General features: G+C 40.0%; 1 protein-coding gene across 1 annotated transcript in view; it reads left to right on the top strand.

Moving 5' to 3' along the window:
* SGK1 (serum/glucocorticoid regulated kinase 1) overlaps positions 1-17852 on the top strand; it is a 279618-nt gene that overhangs the window by 90433 nt on the left and 171333 nt on the right. Inside the window, exon 2 of the mRNA XM_089676195.1 lies at positions 4893-5114. Coding sequence (XP_089532321.1) covers positions 4893-5114 — 222 coding nt within the window. The remainder of the gene's footprint in view (positions 1-4892; positions 5115-17852) is intronic.

Here is a 17852-nt window from a genome sequence, read left to right as displayed (position 1 = left end):
GCACTGATGAGGAGGCACAAATAGGCAGCACAGATAGGAGGCACTGATATGAGGCACTGATGATGCCGCACTCATGGGCGGCACTGATGGGCAGCACTGATGGGCAGCACTGATTGGTGGTACTACTGGACACAGGTGGGTGGCACTGATCGGCACAGGTGGGTGGCACTGCAGGACACAGGTGGTTAGCACTGATGGGCACAGGTGGGTGGCACTGGGTACAGTTGGGTGGCACAGGTGGGCGGCACTGCTGGGCACTTATCATCAGTGCCCTGATGATCAGTGCTGATCACTTCTCTGACAATTGCCGGTTATCAGCAGTACTTTCCTCATGATGTGACAGCGTGAGTAAAAGTACAGCCAATAACCGGCAACTGTATTTACCTGGTGATCTGCTGTGTCATTGGACACAGCTGATCACATGGTAACAGGTTGCTGTGATTGGCCGTTTACCATATCACATGATCAGCTGTGTCCGTAGGACACAGCAATCACTGGCGGCACCTGGTGAGCGCTGCTGGGGGCACGTAGGGGGAGTGTTCTGGAATGACGTCTATGGATGTCGTCCCAGAACTAGACAACCGCGCTGTAGCCGTCTTTCGGCTATAGCGCGGTAGGGAAGAGATTAACTTTGCAAGGTAATTTGCCCCAGAGCTTAGTTAATGAGGTGAAGCTCAACTGACTTTCATCATCCAATAATGTGCAAGCAAAAACACTGTTTTTCTTTTTTATTTTCCTTGCACGTGATTGGATATTCTTTGCAAAGTGAAGCTTCATCGCATTCATTAAACTCTGAGGCTAATTCCCTTGCCAATTCCCTATTTAAAGTGAACAGCCTATTTGTCTTTAGTAAATCATCTCAATACAGTAGCTTATTTAGCAAACCACCATTGTTAGTGGATTCCACACTGTGAGTGCATGTTTGAGCATTCTGCCCTGAGTATACTATTTTCTCATTCGTGGACTATTAATCATAAATGCATTTACTTTAGTACATCAACTTCGATAAATGGATGGAAAGGAAAATATGGAGAGTTTTTAGAATTAAGACTTTTTGGGGAAAGTAAAAAAAAAAACAACAGCAAGGTCTACCTTGATTTATCAAACTTCACTTTACTTCATTAATGTGAATCAATTCAAGAGGCATTCTTTTTTTTTAACTGCACTGAATGCTTGACATGAACACAGGTTCACTTTGTTGGGAAAGAGAATTAATCCCTTAGCAAATTAACTCCTTTCATTTTGCAAAAGTGAAGTGGAAAATAAATCATTCAAAACATGTTTATTCTAGAACTCATACCACAGAGATGAGCAGAAAATACTGAAGAGCTTAATGCTGTCTGCAAATTAGAAAAGACCAGGCCTGACACAAACTGTTGTCAGCTGAGCATCTGGATCTGATCTGCCAAAATAGAACTTTCAACAAGGCACATTTGCTAAAGAGAATGAGCCCAGGAGTTCAACATATAATCTTTCCAACAACGCTGGTCAGCCATTTCTTATGTTAAGATAGATCGTACTCAGTATATTTTTTTTAATTTGAATAAAATTCACAAACAATTGGGCAAAAGTTGAATGTGTCTCAAAAACAATCCAGTTAGTTAAATCCAGTTAAACAGCATCCGTATTACAAAGTTTTTGGTAAAACTGGTTGAATTCTTGGCCAGTTTTTTTCTACATGAGATTCCCCAATCTCCAAACTAATACGGGTTATTCATAGTAAAGTCAGCACCATGATTTGTCTCACACTGAAAGCCTGGAGTCTTTTATCTGGCTAGAATAATGATAGCTATACAGTGGCATATCAGACTTCTCAACGCACTGGGGGAATTTTACTGAAATTGGTGCAGACAGAATCTGGTGCAGCTGTGCATGGTAGCCAATCAGCATCAAACTTCAACCTGTTCATTGAAGCTTTGACAATAAAACCTGGAAGCTGATTGGTTTCTATGCAGAGCTGCACCTGGTTCTGAGTGCACCAGTTTTAGTAAATCCCCCCCGTTGTTTGTATGGTCAAATTATTACCAAACTGGGCCTTCCAAAACTTTAGCGAATCTGACCTTGAGGACCCGGTTCACTTTATGCCCTGATATGAATGATATGAATATTCATATGCAGGTCTATGTGGTGCAGGGGCGGACTGACAACTCATGGGGCACCCGGGCAATAGGGGATCATGGGGCCCCTGTGTCCTTGCCCACATTCAAAGCACAGCCAACAAAAACCTATAATAGGTACCAGGGGCATTTCATGGGGCCCCCTACTGACCCCGGGCCCTCGGGCAGTGCACGAGTGCTCGAATGGTCAGTCCGTCCCTGATGCAGTGCGATTTCAAACCCATTTGAATGGGATGAATTTGCACCGCACCGCGCTAAAAGTAGTGCATGCACTACTTAATTAAAACGCACAGCAACCGTATCACATGGTACTTTGTTCCATGCGGTTTGGTGCGTGCCAGAGCGGGCAAATGCAATGCGGTTGCAACCTGTGTTTGAGGTGTCGTTAACTTTAACTTACCCCTGCAGAAGATTGCAAGAGCATTGCGCTTGGAATGTGGTGCGGTAAGCCACACGGGAACGAAGTAGAAGACAAGCCTAAGGCTAACTATTCTTAAAAATATTCCTTACCCTCCTACTACTTATCCTGCCCAAAATTTATAAAAATAGATATGTGTACCTGCCTACATTTACTTCACTCTGGTCCAGTTGTGTGATCCTGCAGCTGTGGTTCGGGAAATTCCAGAAGCTGTGACTCCCATGGCCCAGCTGTTGTCGGCAATCCCTCCTCTCCCCTGCAGCAGCCGCTCACTGATACAGGGAAGCCAGAGCTGCAGGATCACGTGGACAGAGCAGATCAAATATAGGTAAATACACACATCTTTTTTATATAGGTCAGGCATGAGAAGTAGGGGGAGGGGGAGGGGGTGGGAACATTTTTAAGTGTAGTTAGACTTATGCTTTTCTACCACTTTTTTTAAAACAATCATATTTTATTAATCATAGGGTAATGCAAAGGTAGGCAAGAATCGTTCCAAGTACAAATACAAGGTAGTTTATTAATAGAACTAATACAATATTTTCAACAAGCAATTGTCACTCTGAGTTACCCATGTACTTTCTGAAAAACCATGAGAATGAAATTCAAATATGCTAAACCGTTGTATTCCGAATTAGCTTCAACATCAACAAAAGGAAGGATGATAGAAATGCCAAGCTAGATGAAAAGGTACAACAAACAGAACAAGCAAACAATTGTTGGTCTCATGTGTTTTGGTCAAAATGGTCATCAGGATTTTCTACCACTTTTATTGTTTTTTTTTTAAGGTTTCTTAAAATTTATCTGAACCAAAAAAAAAAGTAATATAAAGCAGCTTACTAGTCCTTAAATGTGGTGGTTGTTTTAGTTTTCTTTTTTTTTAGTTGTTATTCTTGTTAAAGTAATTCTTTGCTATAAGCAAATTGTGTAAAAAAAAAAAAAAAAGAAATACTGATCACTTCCCCAAAGTAGTACAATGTTACTATGGTAACATTGTACTACTTTGGTCATAGTAAAATATGAAAAAAAATCTTAAAAATTTTTAAAAAAAATGTAAATAAAAAATTAAAAATAATAAAAAAATAAAAAGAATTAAAAAAAAAATATATATATATTTTTTTTTTCATACTGTCACCAGTCAGTGTCCCTGTTCACCACTATGCCAGTTATATGATGACACTGTACTGCACTGGTGACAGTATGTAAAAAAAAAATAGTGAAAATAATTTTTTATTTTTTTAATTTTCCAAAAAATTATGACAAAAAAAAATACAACTTCAAAAAACTCGCCATGCCTCTTATGAAGTACGTCGGACTGTCTACTCTGCAAAAAGGGGTCATTTGGGGATATCTGTACTATTCTGACTTTCTTGGACCTCAAGAAATTAGATTGGCTGTCAGTACTTCAGGATTGATCAATATTCAGATCTATCCCATAGTTTGTGAACTCTATAACTTTCCTACAAACTAAATAATACATCCTAATTTGGGTTATTTTCACCAAAGACATGTAGCAGAATACATCTTGGCCTAAATTTATGAAGAACAATTATTTATTTGTAAACTATTATAACAGAAACAAAGAAAAACGTGGTTTTTTTTTAATTTTTGGTCTTTTTTTTTAATTTAACAAAAAATAAAAACCCCAGCGGTGATTAAATACCACCAAAAGAAAGCTCTAGTTGTGTGAAGAAAATGATAAAATTTTAGTTTGGGTACAATGTTGTATGACCGCGCAATTGTCATTCAAATTGTGAGAGCGCTGAAACGTGAAAACTGGCCTGGGCAGGAAGGTGTAAAATTGCCCGGTATTGAAATGGTTAATAGCAATAAGTAAAAAATATTGTTTTTTTCTGTAAATTGTCAGTCTTTTTTTTATAGCGCAAAAAAATAAGAAACGCATAGGCGATCAAACACCACCAAAAGAAAGCTCAATTTGTGGGAAAAAAGGATGTAAATTTCATTTGGGTGCAGCGTTGCATGACCGCGCAATTGTCAGTTAAAGTAACGCAGCACCGTAACGCAAAAAATGGCCTGGTCAGGAAGGGGGGTAAATCCTCTGGAGGGCAAGTGGTTAAAATAGTTTCCTGGGCCAGTGGGTTGGAGAACAGAGGAAACCTAGCACTGCAGAACGAATACAAAAATGTACTGGATGTATGTCTGCATCCACTACCTGTGTGTGTGTGAACCCTAAATTTTGCAAAATGTGATAATCTAATATTAAAAATAGAGTGTTCTCATAGGTCAGTGTGCTAAATATTTTATGCATTTGCTGTGATTGCATTTTATACAAGGAAAATATAAATAAGTAATGTAAATGTACACATTTTATGAGTGGCTTTCATCTGATTTTCTAGGTCAGAAGATGGATAAAGAAGCCAACAGCCAACAAGGATAAACATCAAAATAAACACTTGAAATACACACCTGTACCTACTGTGATGCATATAGCAACTACCCAAGATGAGCCCGAGTACTCACTGTGTCACAGTTACCTGGATGACCCTACTTTTGAAAGTTTTAAATCTCCTCTTGACAAACAGGTCAACTACTGGGAAAGCCAAAGAAGCTGTACTACTGTAAGTACTTATATTTATAATATAGCACAATTATGGCACTGTATGTTCCCTTCATCAGTTATAGTTCATATTTAGTGTATATTTTTATTTGTGCTTAATTTTTGTTCATTGTCTAGTTATTTTATACATTGTATGTTCTCTCACATTCATAGATATAGTATATTCTAACACACTTAAAATAATTCTATTTAGGTACTCATACAAGCTCAGGTGCAGACAAATCTACACACACAAACACTGTCACTTCCAGCGCTCAGAGTTCCACCACTGTCGAAGGGGGTCAGGGATGATCAAGAGACACGTAGCTGGTGCAGCCCTCCTCAGATGGGGGAATCCTGTGTAACTACAAAAAGAATGAACAAGAGGGTGCAAATACCTAGTGCATTTGCTGTTTTTTTTTTTTTGCCTTCCTCTGGATCAACTGTGGGTATAGGATTATAACTTTTTTTGGTTGTTACTTTTTTAGTTGAACTGGATGGACTTTTGTCTTTTTTCAGCCAAATTAACTATGTACTATGTATTACCAGTCATTTATTGTTCATAAAATAAATAGATGCCAAATGAATACTCACAAAGGAAGAAGATAAAATAGCATAACACCACAAGATAATGCAGCAAGCAGGAGTCGGGTGTCAACATGTACCCTTGCTGTGCTGGCGAACTGACACGTTTCGAGGGTGCACTCCCTTCCTCAGAGCTAACCTGCAGAGAACTACAGGCAAAGCTACTATACCTATATATGACAAAACTACACCTAACTAAGAGTGTAATACCCCCTCAGACCCAATGCATAAATACCTCCCCCCAGAGGCCACAAATGTAGGTAACCTAAAAAAGCTACTATACACCCAACTGCAACAAGCAATAGAAGTTTTTGGGAGGGACTAGGAATAGGGTACCCAAGTTAAGGCATCCAAGTAATATATTCCCAATTAACACATTCCCATCATGGCTGTTAGGTAAGTGGTTGCTGCAGAGACCCCCGCCTGAGGACTGGAAATACTCACAGCAAAGGAAATGTCACCAGTACACCAAGGATCTCCAAAAAAGGATCCAAAGCTTTATTAAGCAATCACATCACAGCTAAAACAGTGAAATTTTTTAGGACCCCTTCATCAGGCACATTACACAAGTTCAGCTAGAAAACAGTAGGAGGAAGGGATTGCTGGGAAGGATAGAGGTGTCATGTACTGAAAAACAACAAAGAGAGGTTGCACCAACCTAGAAAAATTACCACTACAAAATTTTAATAATTAAATAAAGCAAATAATATACTCACAAATGCATGACAATAATGAGCAGCACAAAATGCAAATGAGACTGCCTCCAGGTCTGCACTCAGGGCCGTGAATACAGGGGTACTACCAGTTCTCCTGAACAGGGCCCAGGCCAGCAGGGGGCCCAGGCAGCTGAGCAAATTGGATGTGGGCAGGGAGGGTGATTTGCAAGGTGCAGGGGGGGATTCATGGAACCAATCCTCTCTATGGCTCTCTGCAACAGCTGAAAGCTTGCTTCTTCTTCTCTCCCTCCCGATGGCTTTCAGCTGCTGCAGAAAGTCATATAGGGGATTGGTTCCAGTAATTGCCCCCTCACCACAGCATATGTTTCCCCCTGCTGCCCAGACCCCCTGTTTGCCCCCACCCCCGCAGTGCTGCTGGCTTCCCTCCTCTCCTTCCCACCTGCAGCTGCAAGCACACAATATGGTCTTTCAGGATGGAGAGTGGGGGAAGGGTCCTGTAATCTGTTATATTTACCAGCTTTTCCTTTCCTGAATAAACACAATGAGTGATCTGTGCCGATAACTCACTGTGTTCATTCATAACTGTAGTTATGTAATAGTAAAATACATTTGGGGGGGGGGCTGTCAGGTTGGCTGTATGGGGCCCCATTGTTTCTAACAGCAGTCCTGTCTGCACTGCTCATCTGATGGCATGGCAAGGCCTTTCAGTGTCCAAAATGGTTTCCAGTGTCCAAAATGGAGGAGGGCTTCTCCCTCCTCCATTTTGGACACTGGAAACCAGTCCTTTTGGATGCTGAAAGGCCTTCCCATGTCATCAGTTGAGCGGTACGGACCTGGAGTCAGTCTCATTTGCATTTTATGATATGCTTGTTACTGTAATGCATTTGGGAATACCACGCAAATTAGTTGGCAGCTCAGAAAGTAAAAGACAATTTTATGAAAATAAAAGGCCATACAAGTGTGGCACATACACATCATGGACAGCAGATTCTTTGTGATCAGTTTTAGCCTTTTGTGATTTTTTTATTCTTCAGGAAAGTAAAACAAGCCAAATTACCTTTTTAAGTTTATTTAAAAAATTTCCTTCTTCCCCTATAAATAGATATAAATCTATCTATCTATCTATCTATCTATCTATCTATCTATTTATCCTCTATGTAGCTGTCTGTTCACTCGTGCTTTAGAGTATAGCCTAGTACACACAATCAGAAAATAGTACTAAAATACCATTTTCAAAGTGATTGTGCGATAATCTGATCGTTAGTACACAACTTTCATCTGATATTGTTCAAAGGGACAAGCACAAACATTTTTCTCGTAAGATAACAGATCGTAATCATTTTTGTTTAATCAGTACAGTGTTTGTCCAAAAATACAATACAAATATATACATCACTTTCAAATTTTTATATGTAGAAGAATTTTCACAACTTTAGCAACCTCTTCACTTTCAATATGAGACTAGCATCCAAAAAAAAAATTGGACCATCATTCGTCCAATAGTCTCATCGTGTGTACAAGGGGTTTAATTCTCAGTATGTCATATATTTAAATACTGATGTACTATGGCTTAACAGCTATGGTTTCCGGTCTTGCTATGGTTTCAAAAATGGGCACAGAACCAAATGCAAAAACAAGAAGGGCAATTTAAACAACATTCCCACAACATGCCTAGCAGTGAATCATTAAGACGAACGGAATGACTGGGTTCTATATATTTAGACAGACAGGCAGATGCTGAATGGTTTTAATTGCGGCTCTGGCTCCTGATCACATTAAAACAGCAAATTTAAAATGTAACAATGATTACATCAAAAAGAATGCAAATTAGCAGGTCCAACTAGTAAATGAAATACAGATGGTAGGAATCAGGGAAGTGGATTTGGAAAGAATTTGTACGACTGGACAGTTTACGTTCCCGTTTCTGAATCCTAACCTAGCCTATCGTGTCATCATACAGCAAGCTATAAACTATTTATCTGAACTTAGACAAACAAAATACATGCATGGAATACTACAACTAAAAATGTTACAATGCAGAACTAGTAGTGTGCAAATAATGTGCAGTATCTCACATGTGATTTTAATTCCTACACTGCAAATCGTTTTAAAAAAATTATTTCTATAATTCTATTCAAATGTTGAAAGCATAGTACTGGGTTATGTTAGATGAAAGTAGAGATTTTGGAAATAAAGCAACACCTCATAGGCATGACACAGTTTTGGATCTGAAAACCACATTATTTATCCACAGTACAAAAATAAACAATGAGATTTTATTATTTTACTGGTGCATGTGAATGGGATTAAAATCTTAGCCGTTTCAAATACGTCTCAGAAATGTTATTGGGGAACTGATTTTATAGTTTAAAGATAAGAAGTCCTAGTATTCTTTATACTAGAAGGTGCCCCCAGAAATTACAAAATGTTCAGTTTTCACTATCTAACCATATATAATTAGATAGAAAACCTTCATAGATTTCTAAGCACCTCAATGACCCTGGCTGCTGCTCCCTAGATGAGTTTGCATGGCTGAGAAAAGTTGATCAGCTAGGATGGATTGCTCTGGCTAATTATTTTTGTTTAGTTTTAGATAGGTCAGCTGTCTCCTCTACCTATTATATAGACATAAGCAACTATCATGTACCTGGTCTTGAGGCTGAGATGATGAGAGGGCTTCCCTTGTGGGGAGCGCACAACACCCCAGGAGATAGTGACAGTAGATGCTGAGCTCAAAGAAGCATGGGTTGCCAGTTTTATTGTAGTCAGATGGATCTGCAATGGTGATGCCTCTTCAGGTGGAAGCTGGGCATTGGAAGCAGCTGATTCTGGATGCCACACTGGGAAGTGCAGACAGTTCACAGCAGGCAGGATGAGGCAGGAGACATAGTAAGGAACAGAAGCTAAGGTCAGAGCATGGTGGTCAAGCAGAGCAGTAGACAGGAGCATGGTTGGAAGCAAGCCAGGCTCACACACAGAAGGTAATCAGGAACAGGTCCTTATAACAAGCCGAGGTCAGAGCCAGGAGAGAAGCAAAGGGAAGTCCAGAAGAAAGCCTGGCACATAACAGGAAATCCATAAGTAACAAGCACACAGGAACAGGGGTATCAGGGAGCTGAAGACCAGTCAGCAAAGTCTGTGAGAAAATGTCATCCTTATAAAGGCCAGAGGGCACCAAGATCTATCACACATGGTGTGCGTCAGTGCCCACAATCCTGGGCCATCAATGCACAGTAAACAAATGTGACCATTCTGGGTATTAACAAGCATTCTAGGCCTTTGAGCCAATCCTCTATGGCTTATCCCTTGACAGCAACTTTGTCCAGTGAAAACTTGCATCCTTGCAAAAAAAAATATACATGCTTGTAAAAAGATTTTGCATTAAAAGGACTTCTCCAACAGGGCACCACAATTTGGCACATCATGCAGTTTATAGAAGGTGAGGTTGGAAAGCATTTCAGATACTTCCCTGTGACAGTCGTGTCATTGCTCTCTGCACAGGGGCGGACTGACAACTCATGGGGCCCCCGGACAATAGGGGATCATGGGGCCCCTGTGTCCTTGCCCAAACTCAAAAAAGCCTATGAAAAAGGTACCAGGGGCATCTCATGGGGCCCCCTACTGACCCCGGGCCCTCGGGCGGTGCCCGAGTTTCCAAATGGTCAGTCCGCCCCTGTCTCTGCATATAACAGTATTTGGAGGATTGGTTAGAGATAGGGATGAGGGCTTTGCAAAAGACTTTTGCCTATAAGTAACCATAATATACCGTCATCTGTATATTTTGGGGAAAGAGTGAGTGCATTTGAGCAAATGGTGTGGAATAGGAAGAAAATCCTATATTGTCATGTTTGGTCAATGAAAAGGTTCATTTTAACATGATGTTTTTAGAAGAAAACAAAGGGAAGCACATCAAAATGGGAAGAGAATATACAAACTTCAATTAAGTGCTGTATTTAGTAGGAATAAAGCCCAAGTGTTTCAATTCAAACACCATTAATCATTGGTCTACCCAATTTCTCCAAATTGAAAACATACATATCATGCTGTCTTATGCATACCTCTTCTCATTTTATGTTTGCTTTGGCAAACATAAATTTCCCTGGAAATCATACCAGTTATGAAATAGTTCTACTACTCCTGACCAAATTGTATGTCCAGATTTTGGGAGATAGTGTATAACAGTTGAGCATGTTCCCCTTACAAAGTGAATTTCTTCTTAGCTTAGTGTATGAGGTAAGCTAAGTGAAAATTCAGTTAATGTCCAAAGAAGCTGATCTCCGACTTTAGCACAGAGCTGCCACAGCTAACCCCTTACAGGCTGCAAACTGCTGAAGTTGATCCCGTGGATCACTATGGGTTGCAATATCAGTAAACCCCATATAGGTTGAACCTATATGGAGTTAACTGATCTTGCAACCCATAGGGATTTGTGGAATCAGCTTCAGCAGTTTGCAGCCTGTAAGGGGTTAACTGTGGCAGCTCTGTGCTAAAGTCGGAGATCGGCGATCGGCTTATTTGGCCTGAAACCGACACATGCGCAGTTGTTTCAGGGGATACATATCTTCATGGGATACTCATTTTACCGCTACACCGGGGTAGCTGTCACTGTGCCGGGAATCTGGGATCACCCCAATAACTGGCCAGGACCTTCACAGAGCCCAGAAGCTCTGCTGGCATCCTGCTCCTACACCCCCTGTGATGGTGTCACCCAGTGCAGCCCGCACCCCCTAGGGATGCCACTGATGTCAGTGAAGGTAGTGATGATTTGGTAGGCATGTACAAGGCAAGAAGTTCTTCTTGTTGGGTAACCTTTAACTGAGAATGCCAAGGAAATCCACATTTTTATTTCAGAAACCTAGCAGGTCACAGCAAACTCATAACCTTGCAGAAACAGCTGCTAAATACTAAATAAGTATTCCAAGAAAAAGGCAATTTTTATTCCAATGTCCCACAGAGTAACTGACTCAAACTGGATAGAGCCAGTAATCTAACAGATCTATTGAGTGAACAGCTTTTAATAGCTACATACACTTATATATGGTATATATACATTCCTTGAATCAGAGGCAACTGATTGCAGTATGATTCTTGAGAGTGCAACTAACGGAGCAGAGAGTTGATCTACTGTAAGTCATCAATACATTGATATCCAAACACTAGCTTTCAAAATATTAATGTTAGCACGTACAAATCTAACTGCTGATTAAATCATTCTAGATGAACAAAAGATCCCACTGAACCAAGTTCCTCTAGCTTAGTATTAAATTAAAATATTGGTCTATGCACAACTTGCAAATGCAAATTTAACTCTGGCAATCATACAAGTGCCATACAGCTACATAAAATGTTTAATTTAGATAACATGGCACAACTAGTCATCATAAAGCAAGTCAGCAGTCATCTAACTGGTTATTTTCTATCTGCATTTAGCAGCATGTTGATTACTTTCCCTAACAATTTAAACGTTTGTATAACTTTTATAAAACATTCTGTATCAGTTGTAAAAGTCTATATAATTTAAATTGCTTTTGTGGAATTTTTTTCTGTATATACAGGGTCATCTGTGCTACTACTTTCCAGAGAGTTTACAGTAATTTATATATGTATATTTACTCTTTTATGTACATTTTTCTAGTAACCTCTAGTTTATACAGCTTAATTGAGCACAGGTGATTGAAATATGGTGTGTGCCAGATTGTGGGGACCTTTATTTTTTTTTTTTGCAAGAAACATTAAAGTTCTGCCTTTGCAGTTATTTCTTTCTTGATCAAATTGTCTCCTTAAAACTCCCTTCAATCAAGCATACTATGCCGTTTACTAGCCTATGACTATGACCAGATGGTTTCCATCCAGCATGACCGAGCATTTGTCAAAAACTAAGATTTGATGATGAAAGAATTCTGAGATCCCAGAAGTCTGCCAGCTGCAGGCTCCTGGTACCTACAAGGTGCTTAGTTGCACAAATTTCATGCATTCCTTTAAATCTCTAGAGGAAGAATCCTTAAATTTCAGTAATGGGGTACAGAAGGGTTATATAAACTTAACTACAACCACATGTCAACACACCTAGCAAAGTTATTTATAATGCTGTTGGGAATTTCCCCTTCCACTTACTTACACCAGTCTAAACTGTTGAAGTCCACTTGGTCTACCTATAAAGCCTGAGGTATTGGGTAGACCTAGAAAAGAATAAGTGGTTTTCATCCTCACCTATGTAGAAAATGAAATGATGTAGATAACCTACTATTGATCCTGTATTGTCAGTGGGTATCAATATTTCTCTTTGTTCTTGTTTTACTTGTAGTAAATATGGTGTATTTGGAAAATGTTCTTTTTACATTTTAAAGTAGATCTAAACCCTAACTGGGTGACAATTAGTAAAGCACTTTAAATGTTGCTCTAAGCTAAAAAGGAAACTTTTCCCTTGATCCTCAAAAGGTAGAGTGCCTGTGTCTTAGTACGCTTATTCAGGGGGTGACATAAACTATATTGCCAAAAGTATTGAGACACCCCTCCAAATCATTGGATTAAGGTGTTCCAATCACCTCCATGGCCACATGTGTATAAAATCAAGCAGCTAGGCATGCAGACTGCCTCTATAAACATTTGTGAAAGAATGGGTAGCTCTCAGGAGCTCAGTGAATTCAAGCGTGGTACCTTGATAGGTTGCCACCTGTGCAATAAGTCCATTTGTGAAATTTCCTTGCTACTAAATATTCCATGTTCATCTGTTAGTGGTATTATAACAAAGTGGAAGCAATTGGGAACAACAGCAGCTCAGCCATGATGTGGTAGGTCACGTAAAATGATAGAGCGGGGTCATCACATGCTGAAGCACACAGTGTGCAGAAGTCACCAACTGTCTGTACAGTCAATAGCTAAAGACCTCCAAACTTTGTGTGGCCTTCAGATTAGCACAACAACAGTGCGTAGGAAGCTCCATGGAATGGGTTTCCATGGCCGAGCAGCTGCATCCAAGCCTTACATCACCAAATGCAATGCAAAGTGTCGGATGCAGTGGTGTAAAGCATGCCACCACTGGACTCTAGAGCAGTGGAGACATGTTCTCTGGAGTGAGGAATCAAGTTTCTCTGTCTGGCAATCTGATGAATGTGTCTGGGTTTGGCGGTTGCCAGGAGAACGGTACTTGCCTGACTGCATTGTGCCAAGTGTAAAGTTTGGTGGAGGGTGGATTATGGTGTGGGGTTGTTTTTCAGGGGTTGGGCTTGGTCCCTTCAGTGAAGGGAACTCTTAAGGTGTCAGCATACCAAGACAATTTCATGCTCTTAACTTTGTGGGAACAGTTTGGGGATGGCCCCTTCCTGTTCCAACATGACTGCACACCAGTGCACAAAGCAAGGTCCATAAAGACATGGATGAGCGAGTTTGGGGTGAAGGAACTTGACTGGCCTGACCTCACCCCGATAGAACACCTTTAAGATGAATTAGAGCGGAGACTGCAAGTCAGGCCTTCTCATCTGACATCAGTGTCTGACCTCATAAATGTGCTTCTGGAAGAATGGTCAAACATTCCTAAACCTTGTGGACAGCCTTCCCAGAAGAGATGAAGCTGTTATAACTGTTATAGATGCAAAGAATGGGCCAAGTCAATATTGAACCTTACAGACTAAGACTGGGATGCCATTAAAGTTCATGTGCGCTTAAAGACAGGTGTCCCAATACTTTTGGCAATATAGAGTATATAGCAATAGAATGGATGCTGCTGCTGTGGCCAGCCTGTGTGAAATAGAAATGCAGAATGGCCTCAGACCACGCTTCTCTGCAAACCAATCCTTTGATGCATTTCACCCTGTCCACCAGGGCTTAGTCATAGAGTCATACCTCTATGACTAAACTCTGGTGGACAGGGCGACATGCATCAGAGGCAGTGGTTTGCAGAAGAGCCTAGGATGAGGTCATTCTTCATTTCTATTCCACTTAGCCTGGTCGGAAGAGTGGCATCCATTCTATTCCTGTATCTGTCAATCGCTGGGTGATAATCAGTTTGGTAAAATACTACTATAAACAGTTGCCCTTGATTTTTTGTTCATTCATTTACTTTTTTAGAAAGCACAGTTTTTACATTTATTGAAAGCTTTTTCGTATCCCAGTGCTGATGATCTTTTTCAGCTTCTTTGCATCTACTACTATATGCACATGCTCCATTGGTGGCAGCGTCTTTGCTCTATGCAGGCTTTCAGATGGTGACAGCAGTGGACCTTGCCTGAATGTTGAGCTTTAGTCTCCTCCAGAAGCGCATGCGATTGTGTGAGTAACTAGGATCACAATTGGTTGAAACGTACAAAGTGTTGTTGCCCCATAACTGGAAGTTCCTAAACAAGGACCTTCATAACAGGATCACCAGATATTATTTTAATGAAAGCTGTAGATTTTAAAATCTTAAAAATTGTTTTTGAAATTCCAATAACATGCTAAATATTATACTAGATTCAAGTAATTAGATGTACATCATTGTTATTATTCAAAATTAAAATGTATGCTTTATTTAAAATATAATATATGATCATAATATTGACAGATTCCCCACAGTTATTTTTTAGTTGTTAGAGGTTAAAATTTAAATTGTGCTCTTTTGGAAAGGATTAAATGTAGCTAGAAATGTGCAATATCAGCAAAAACCTTTGTAAATTAGTAATGGAAAGTTCCCTGAGAAATACCAGATTGCAACTTGATGCCCCCCACCATTTTTATTGATAGTTTTACAAGTCCTCATGGATATTCAAGAACATCAAATGAAGATGGTGCATCATTTTAAGATCGACTGTGTAACATCTGTAATGATAAACACACAGGGTTGACAGGCTATAATCCATACAGTCAAGAAGCTTTCCGACCCTGGCAGTAAAACTATTCATACCACAGTAGGAGACCTAAAACTGCTAACAAATATCCTGTTCGTATATTAACACTGACCTCATAAGCACATTATAAAATGTTATTTTAACAATATCTACTCCCATCAGCACCGAATCAAAGTAAAACTACGTGCGGACCCACAAGTGAGCCATACAGTCCTGTTGTAATTCATATAGTATAAAAAGAATTAAAGGAAATTTCAGTTTTGCAGCTTACCTTTTCAAAACACGTCTATGTCATAGGCCATTCAAAGCATGTTAAAGAATGACATTTTACAGTATACTAAGAAAATACAAAATTGAACAGATAAGTATGACATTTATGCTTTTATGCAGTGTTTTTATGATCACAATACTTGAAAACATTAGCATTATACAGTAGATATAAAAAGTCTACACACCCCTGTTAAAATGTCAGGTTTCTGTGATGTAACAAAAATAGACAAAGAAAAATAACTTCAGAACTTTTTCCACCTTTAATGTGACCTATAAACTGTACAACTCAATTGAAAAACAAACTGAAATCTTTAGGGGGGGGGGGGGCAAACTTAGAAAACTAAACAAATGTGGTTGCATAAGTGTGCACACCCTCTTATAACTGGGGATGTAGCTGTGTTCAGAATTAAGCAATCACATACAAAATCATGTTAAATAGGAGTCAGTACACACCTGCCATCATTTAATGTGCCTCTGATTAACCCCAAATAAAGTTCAGCTGTTCTAGTAGGTCTTTCCTGACATTTTCTTAGTCGCATCCTACAGCAAAAACCATAGTCCACAGAGAGCTTCCAAAGCATCAGAGGGATCTCATTGTTAAAGGTATCAGTCAGGAGAAGGGTACAAAAGAATTTTCAGGCATTAGATATACCATGGAAAACAATGAAGACTGTCATCATCAAGTTGAGAAATTATGGCGCAACAGTGACATTATCAAGAACTGGATGTCCCTCAAAAATTTATGAAAAAGACAAGAAGAAAACTTGTCTGGGAGGCTGCCAAGATTCCTACAGCAACATGAAAGGAGCCGCAGGAATATCTGGCAAGTACTGGCTGTGTGGTACATGTGACAACAATCTACCATCTTCTTCATATGTCTGGGCTATGGGGTAGAGTGGCAAGATGGAAGCCTTTTCTTACAAAGAAAAACATCCAAGCCTGGTTATATTTTGCAAAAACACATCTGAAGTCTTCCAAAAGCATGTGGGAAAAGCATGTTCTAATTTTGTTGACTGTACTGGAACATACTGCAATAGTTTGAACTGTGCCATTGGAGTCCATGTAACCTACTGTCCATGTGTTTTGATGCAGAAATAAAACACACCGGAGTGCATGTGGTGTGAACTGGCTCTTAGTTTTACAAAGCTGAACTCTAACTACACATATAACTAAATACACAACTGAAATACATACAGTATATGGGATTTGTATTGCTGTCCATAAGTCCTAAGATTAAGGACACAAGTACATGGATGATGTTTACCTGCATTTGACATGTATTTAAAATGTAATTATTTAAAAGCCATCCAGCTGGATTCTTATTATAGCTGTCCCAGAACAGTTTGTGTAATTAAAAACAAACAAACAATTAAAAAAACTGTTGGGCTCCTTTTGGGTATTTAAGGGATAGTAGACAGGAGATGGACGTCTTGAGAACGCCCTGAGGGAGGGGCAAAACGCGTTGACGCATTTCCGGTCTATACCCCGTACATCTGACGTCACTTCCGGTGAGTGGAACGCACGCCGAGCAGTGCGTTCCAGCAGCCATTTTCTGGGATCTGTGGAATGTCTTTCTCTGTGTAGCTGTTGCTGTATCCTGGGCTGTGATGTGAGAGTTCTGAGGAGGCAAAAATAGTTTCACTACTTGTCTGGAAGATGCTGGTTTTAAATAAATATGCCTTTTGAAAGAGGAAAAAAAATGTGTGTGGCAATAATCCTTAGTTTTAATAACGTCATTAAGTGGCAATATTACACTATGTACGTTTTTTTTCTCCCTGGTTGAACGGTGGAGCCTATTTGTAACGTTGAAGATCCCTTTAGAGTGAACAGCAAAGAGGGCTTAGGATCCCTTAAATTCCTAAAAAGCGTCTCATTCACCTAAATCTGGTGAGTGCATTTGATGTTGGTTTCACGGGTGGAAGGTGGAAGCTCTTTTGGTGTATTTGAAGATTCTTTGGGAAAGAAGAATTTCACTTGATAATTAGAGATGAGCGAATCGAAGTATCCGAAGTGGAATTCGAGTCGAATATCTGAAAAATTTCGATTCGTGCCGAATCCGAAAAATAGCCTAATTCGGACGCGCGAATCGAAATTTTTCAGAAAATGGCGGCTGACATGTGCGGCGACGGAGCGGGGATGTCTGGGAAGGCGCGCAGACAAGGCGCGCTGACCCATAATGCATGCCTCAACTACATGTGATCGCATCAGCCTATCAGCAGCCAGCCAGCCAGCACTGTGTAATGGTCGAGCTATAAATAGCGGCCATTTTGGAATTCTTCATTTGCCTGCAGTTATTGAACAGAGGCAGACCGCTCTGTACTAGGGACAGGGACAGAGTTAGGGCCACAGAAACGATAATTGGGGACAGAGAAAAGTTACTTAGGGACAGAGAACCATTACTCAGGG

Source organism: Staurois parvus, unplaced genomic scaffold (genome assembly GCF_062004578.1).
Source record: "Staurois parvus isolate SC_StPar_1 unplaced genomic scaffold, SC_StPar_1.0 ptg000165l, whole genome shotgun sequence".
NCBI classification, from domain to species: domain Eukaryota; kingdom Metazoa; phylum Chordata; class Amphibia; order Anura; family Ranidae; genus Staurois; species Staurois parvus.
Note: the sequence above shows the minus strand (reverse complement) of the source record. Positions and strands in the feature narration are given on the sequence as shown.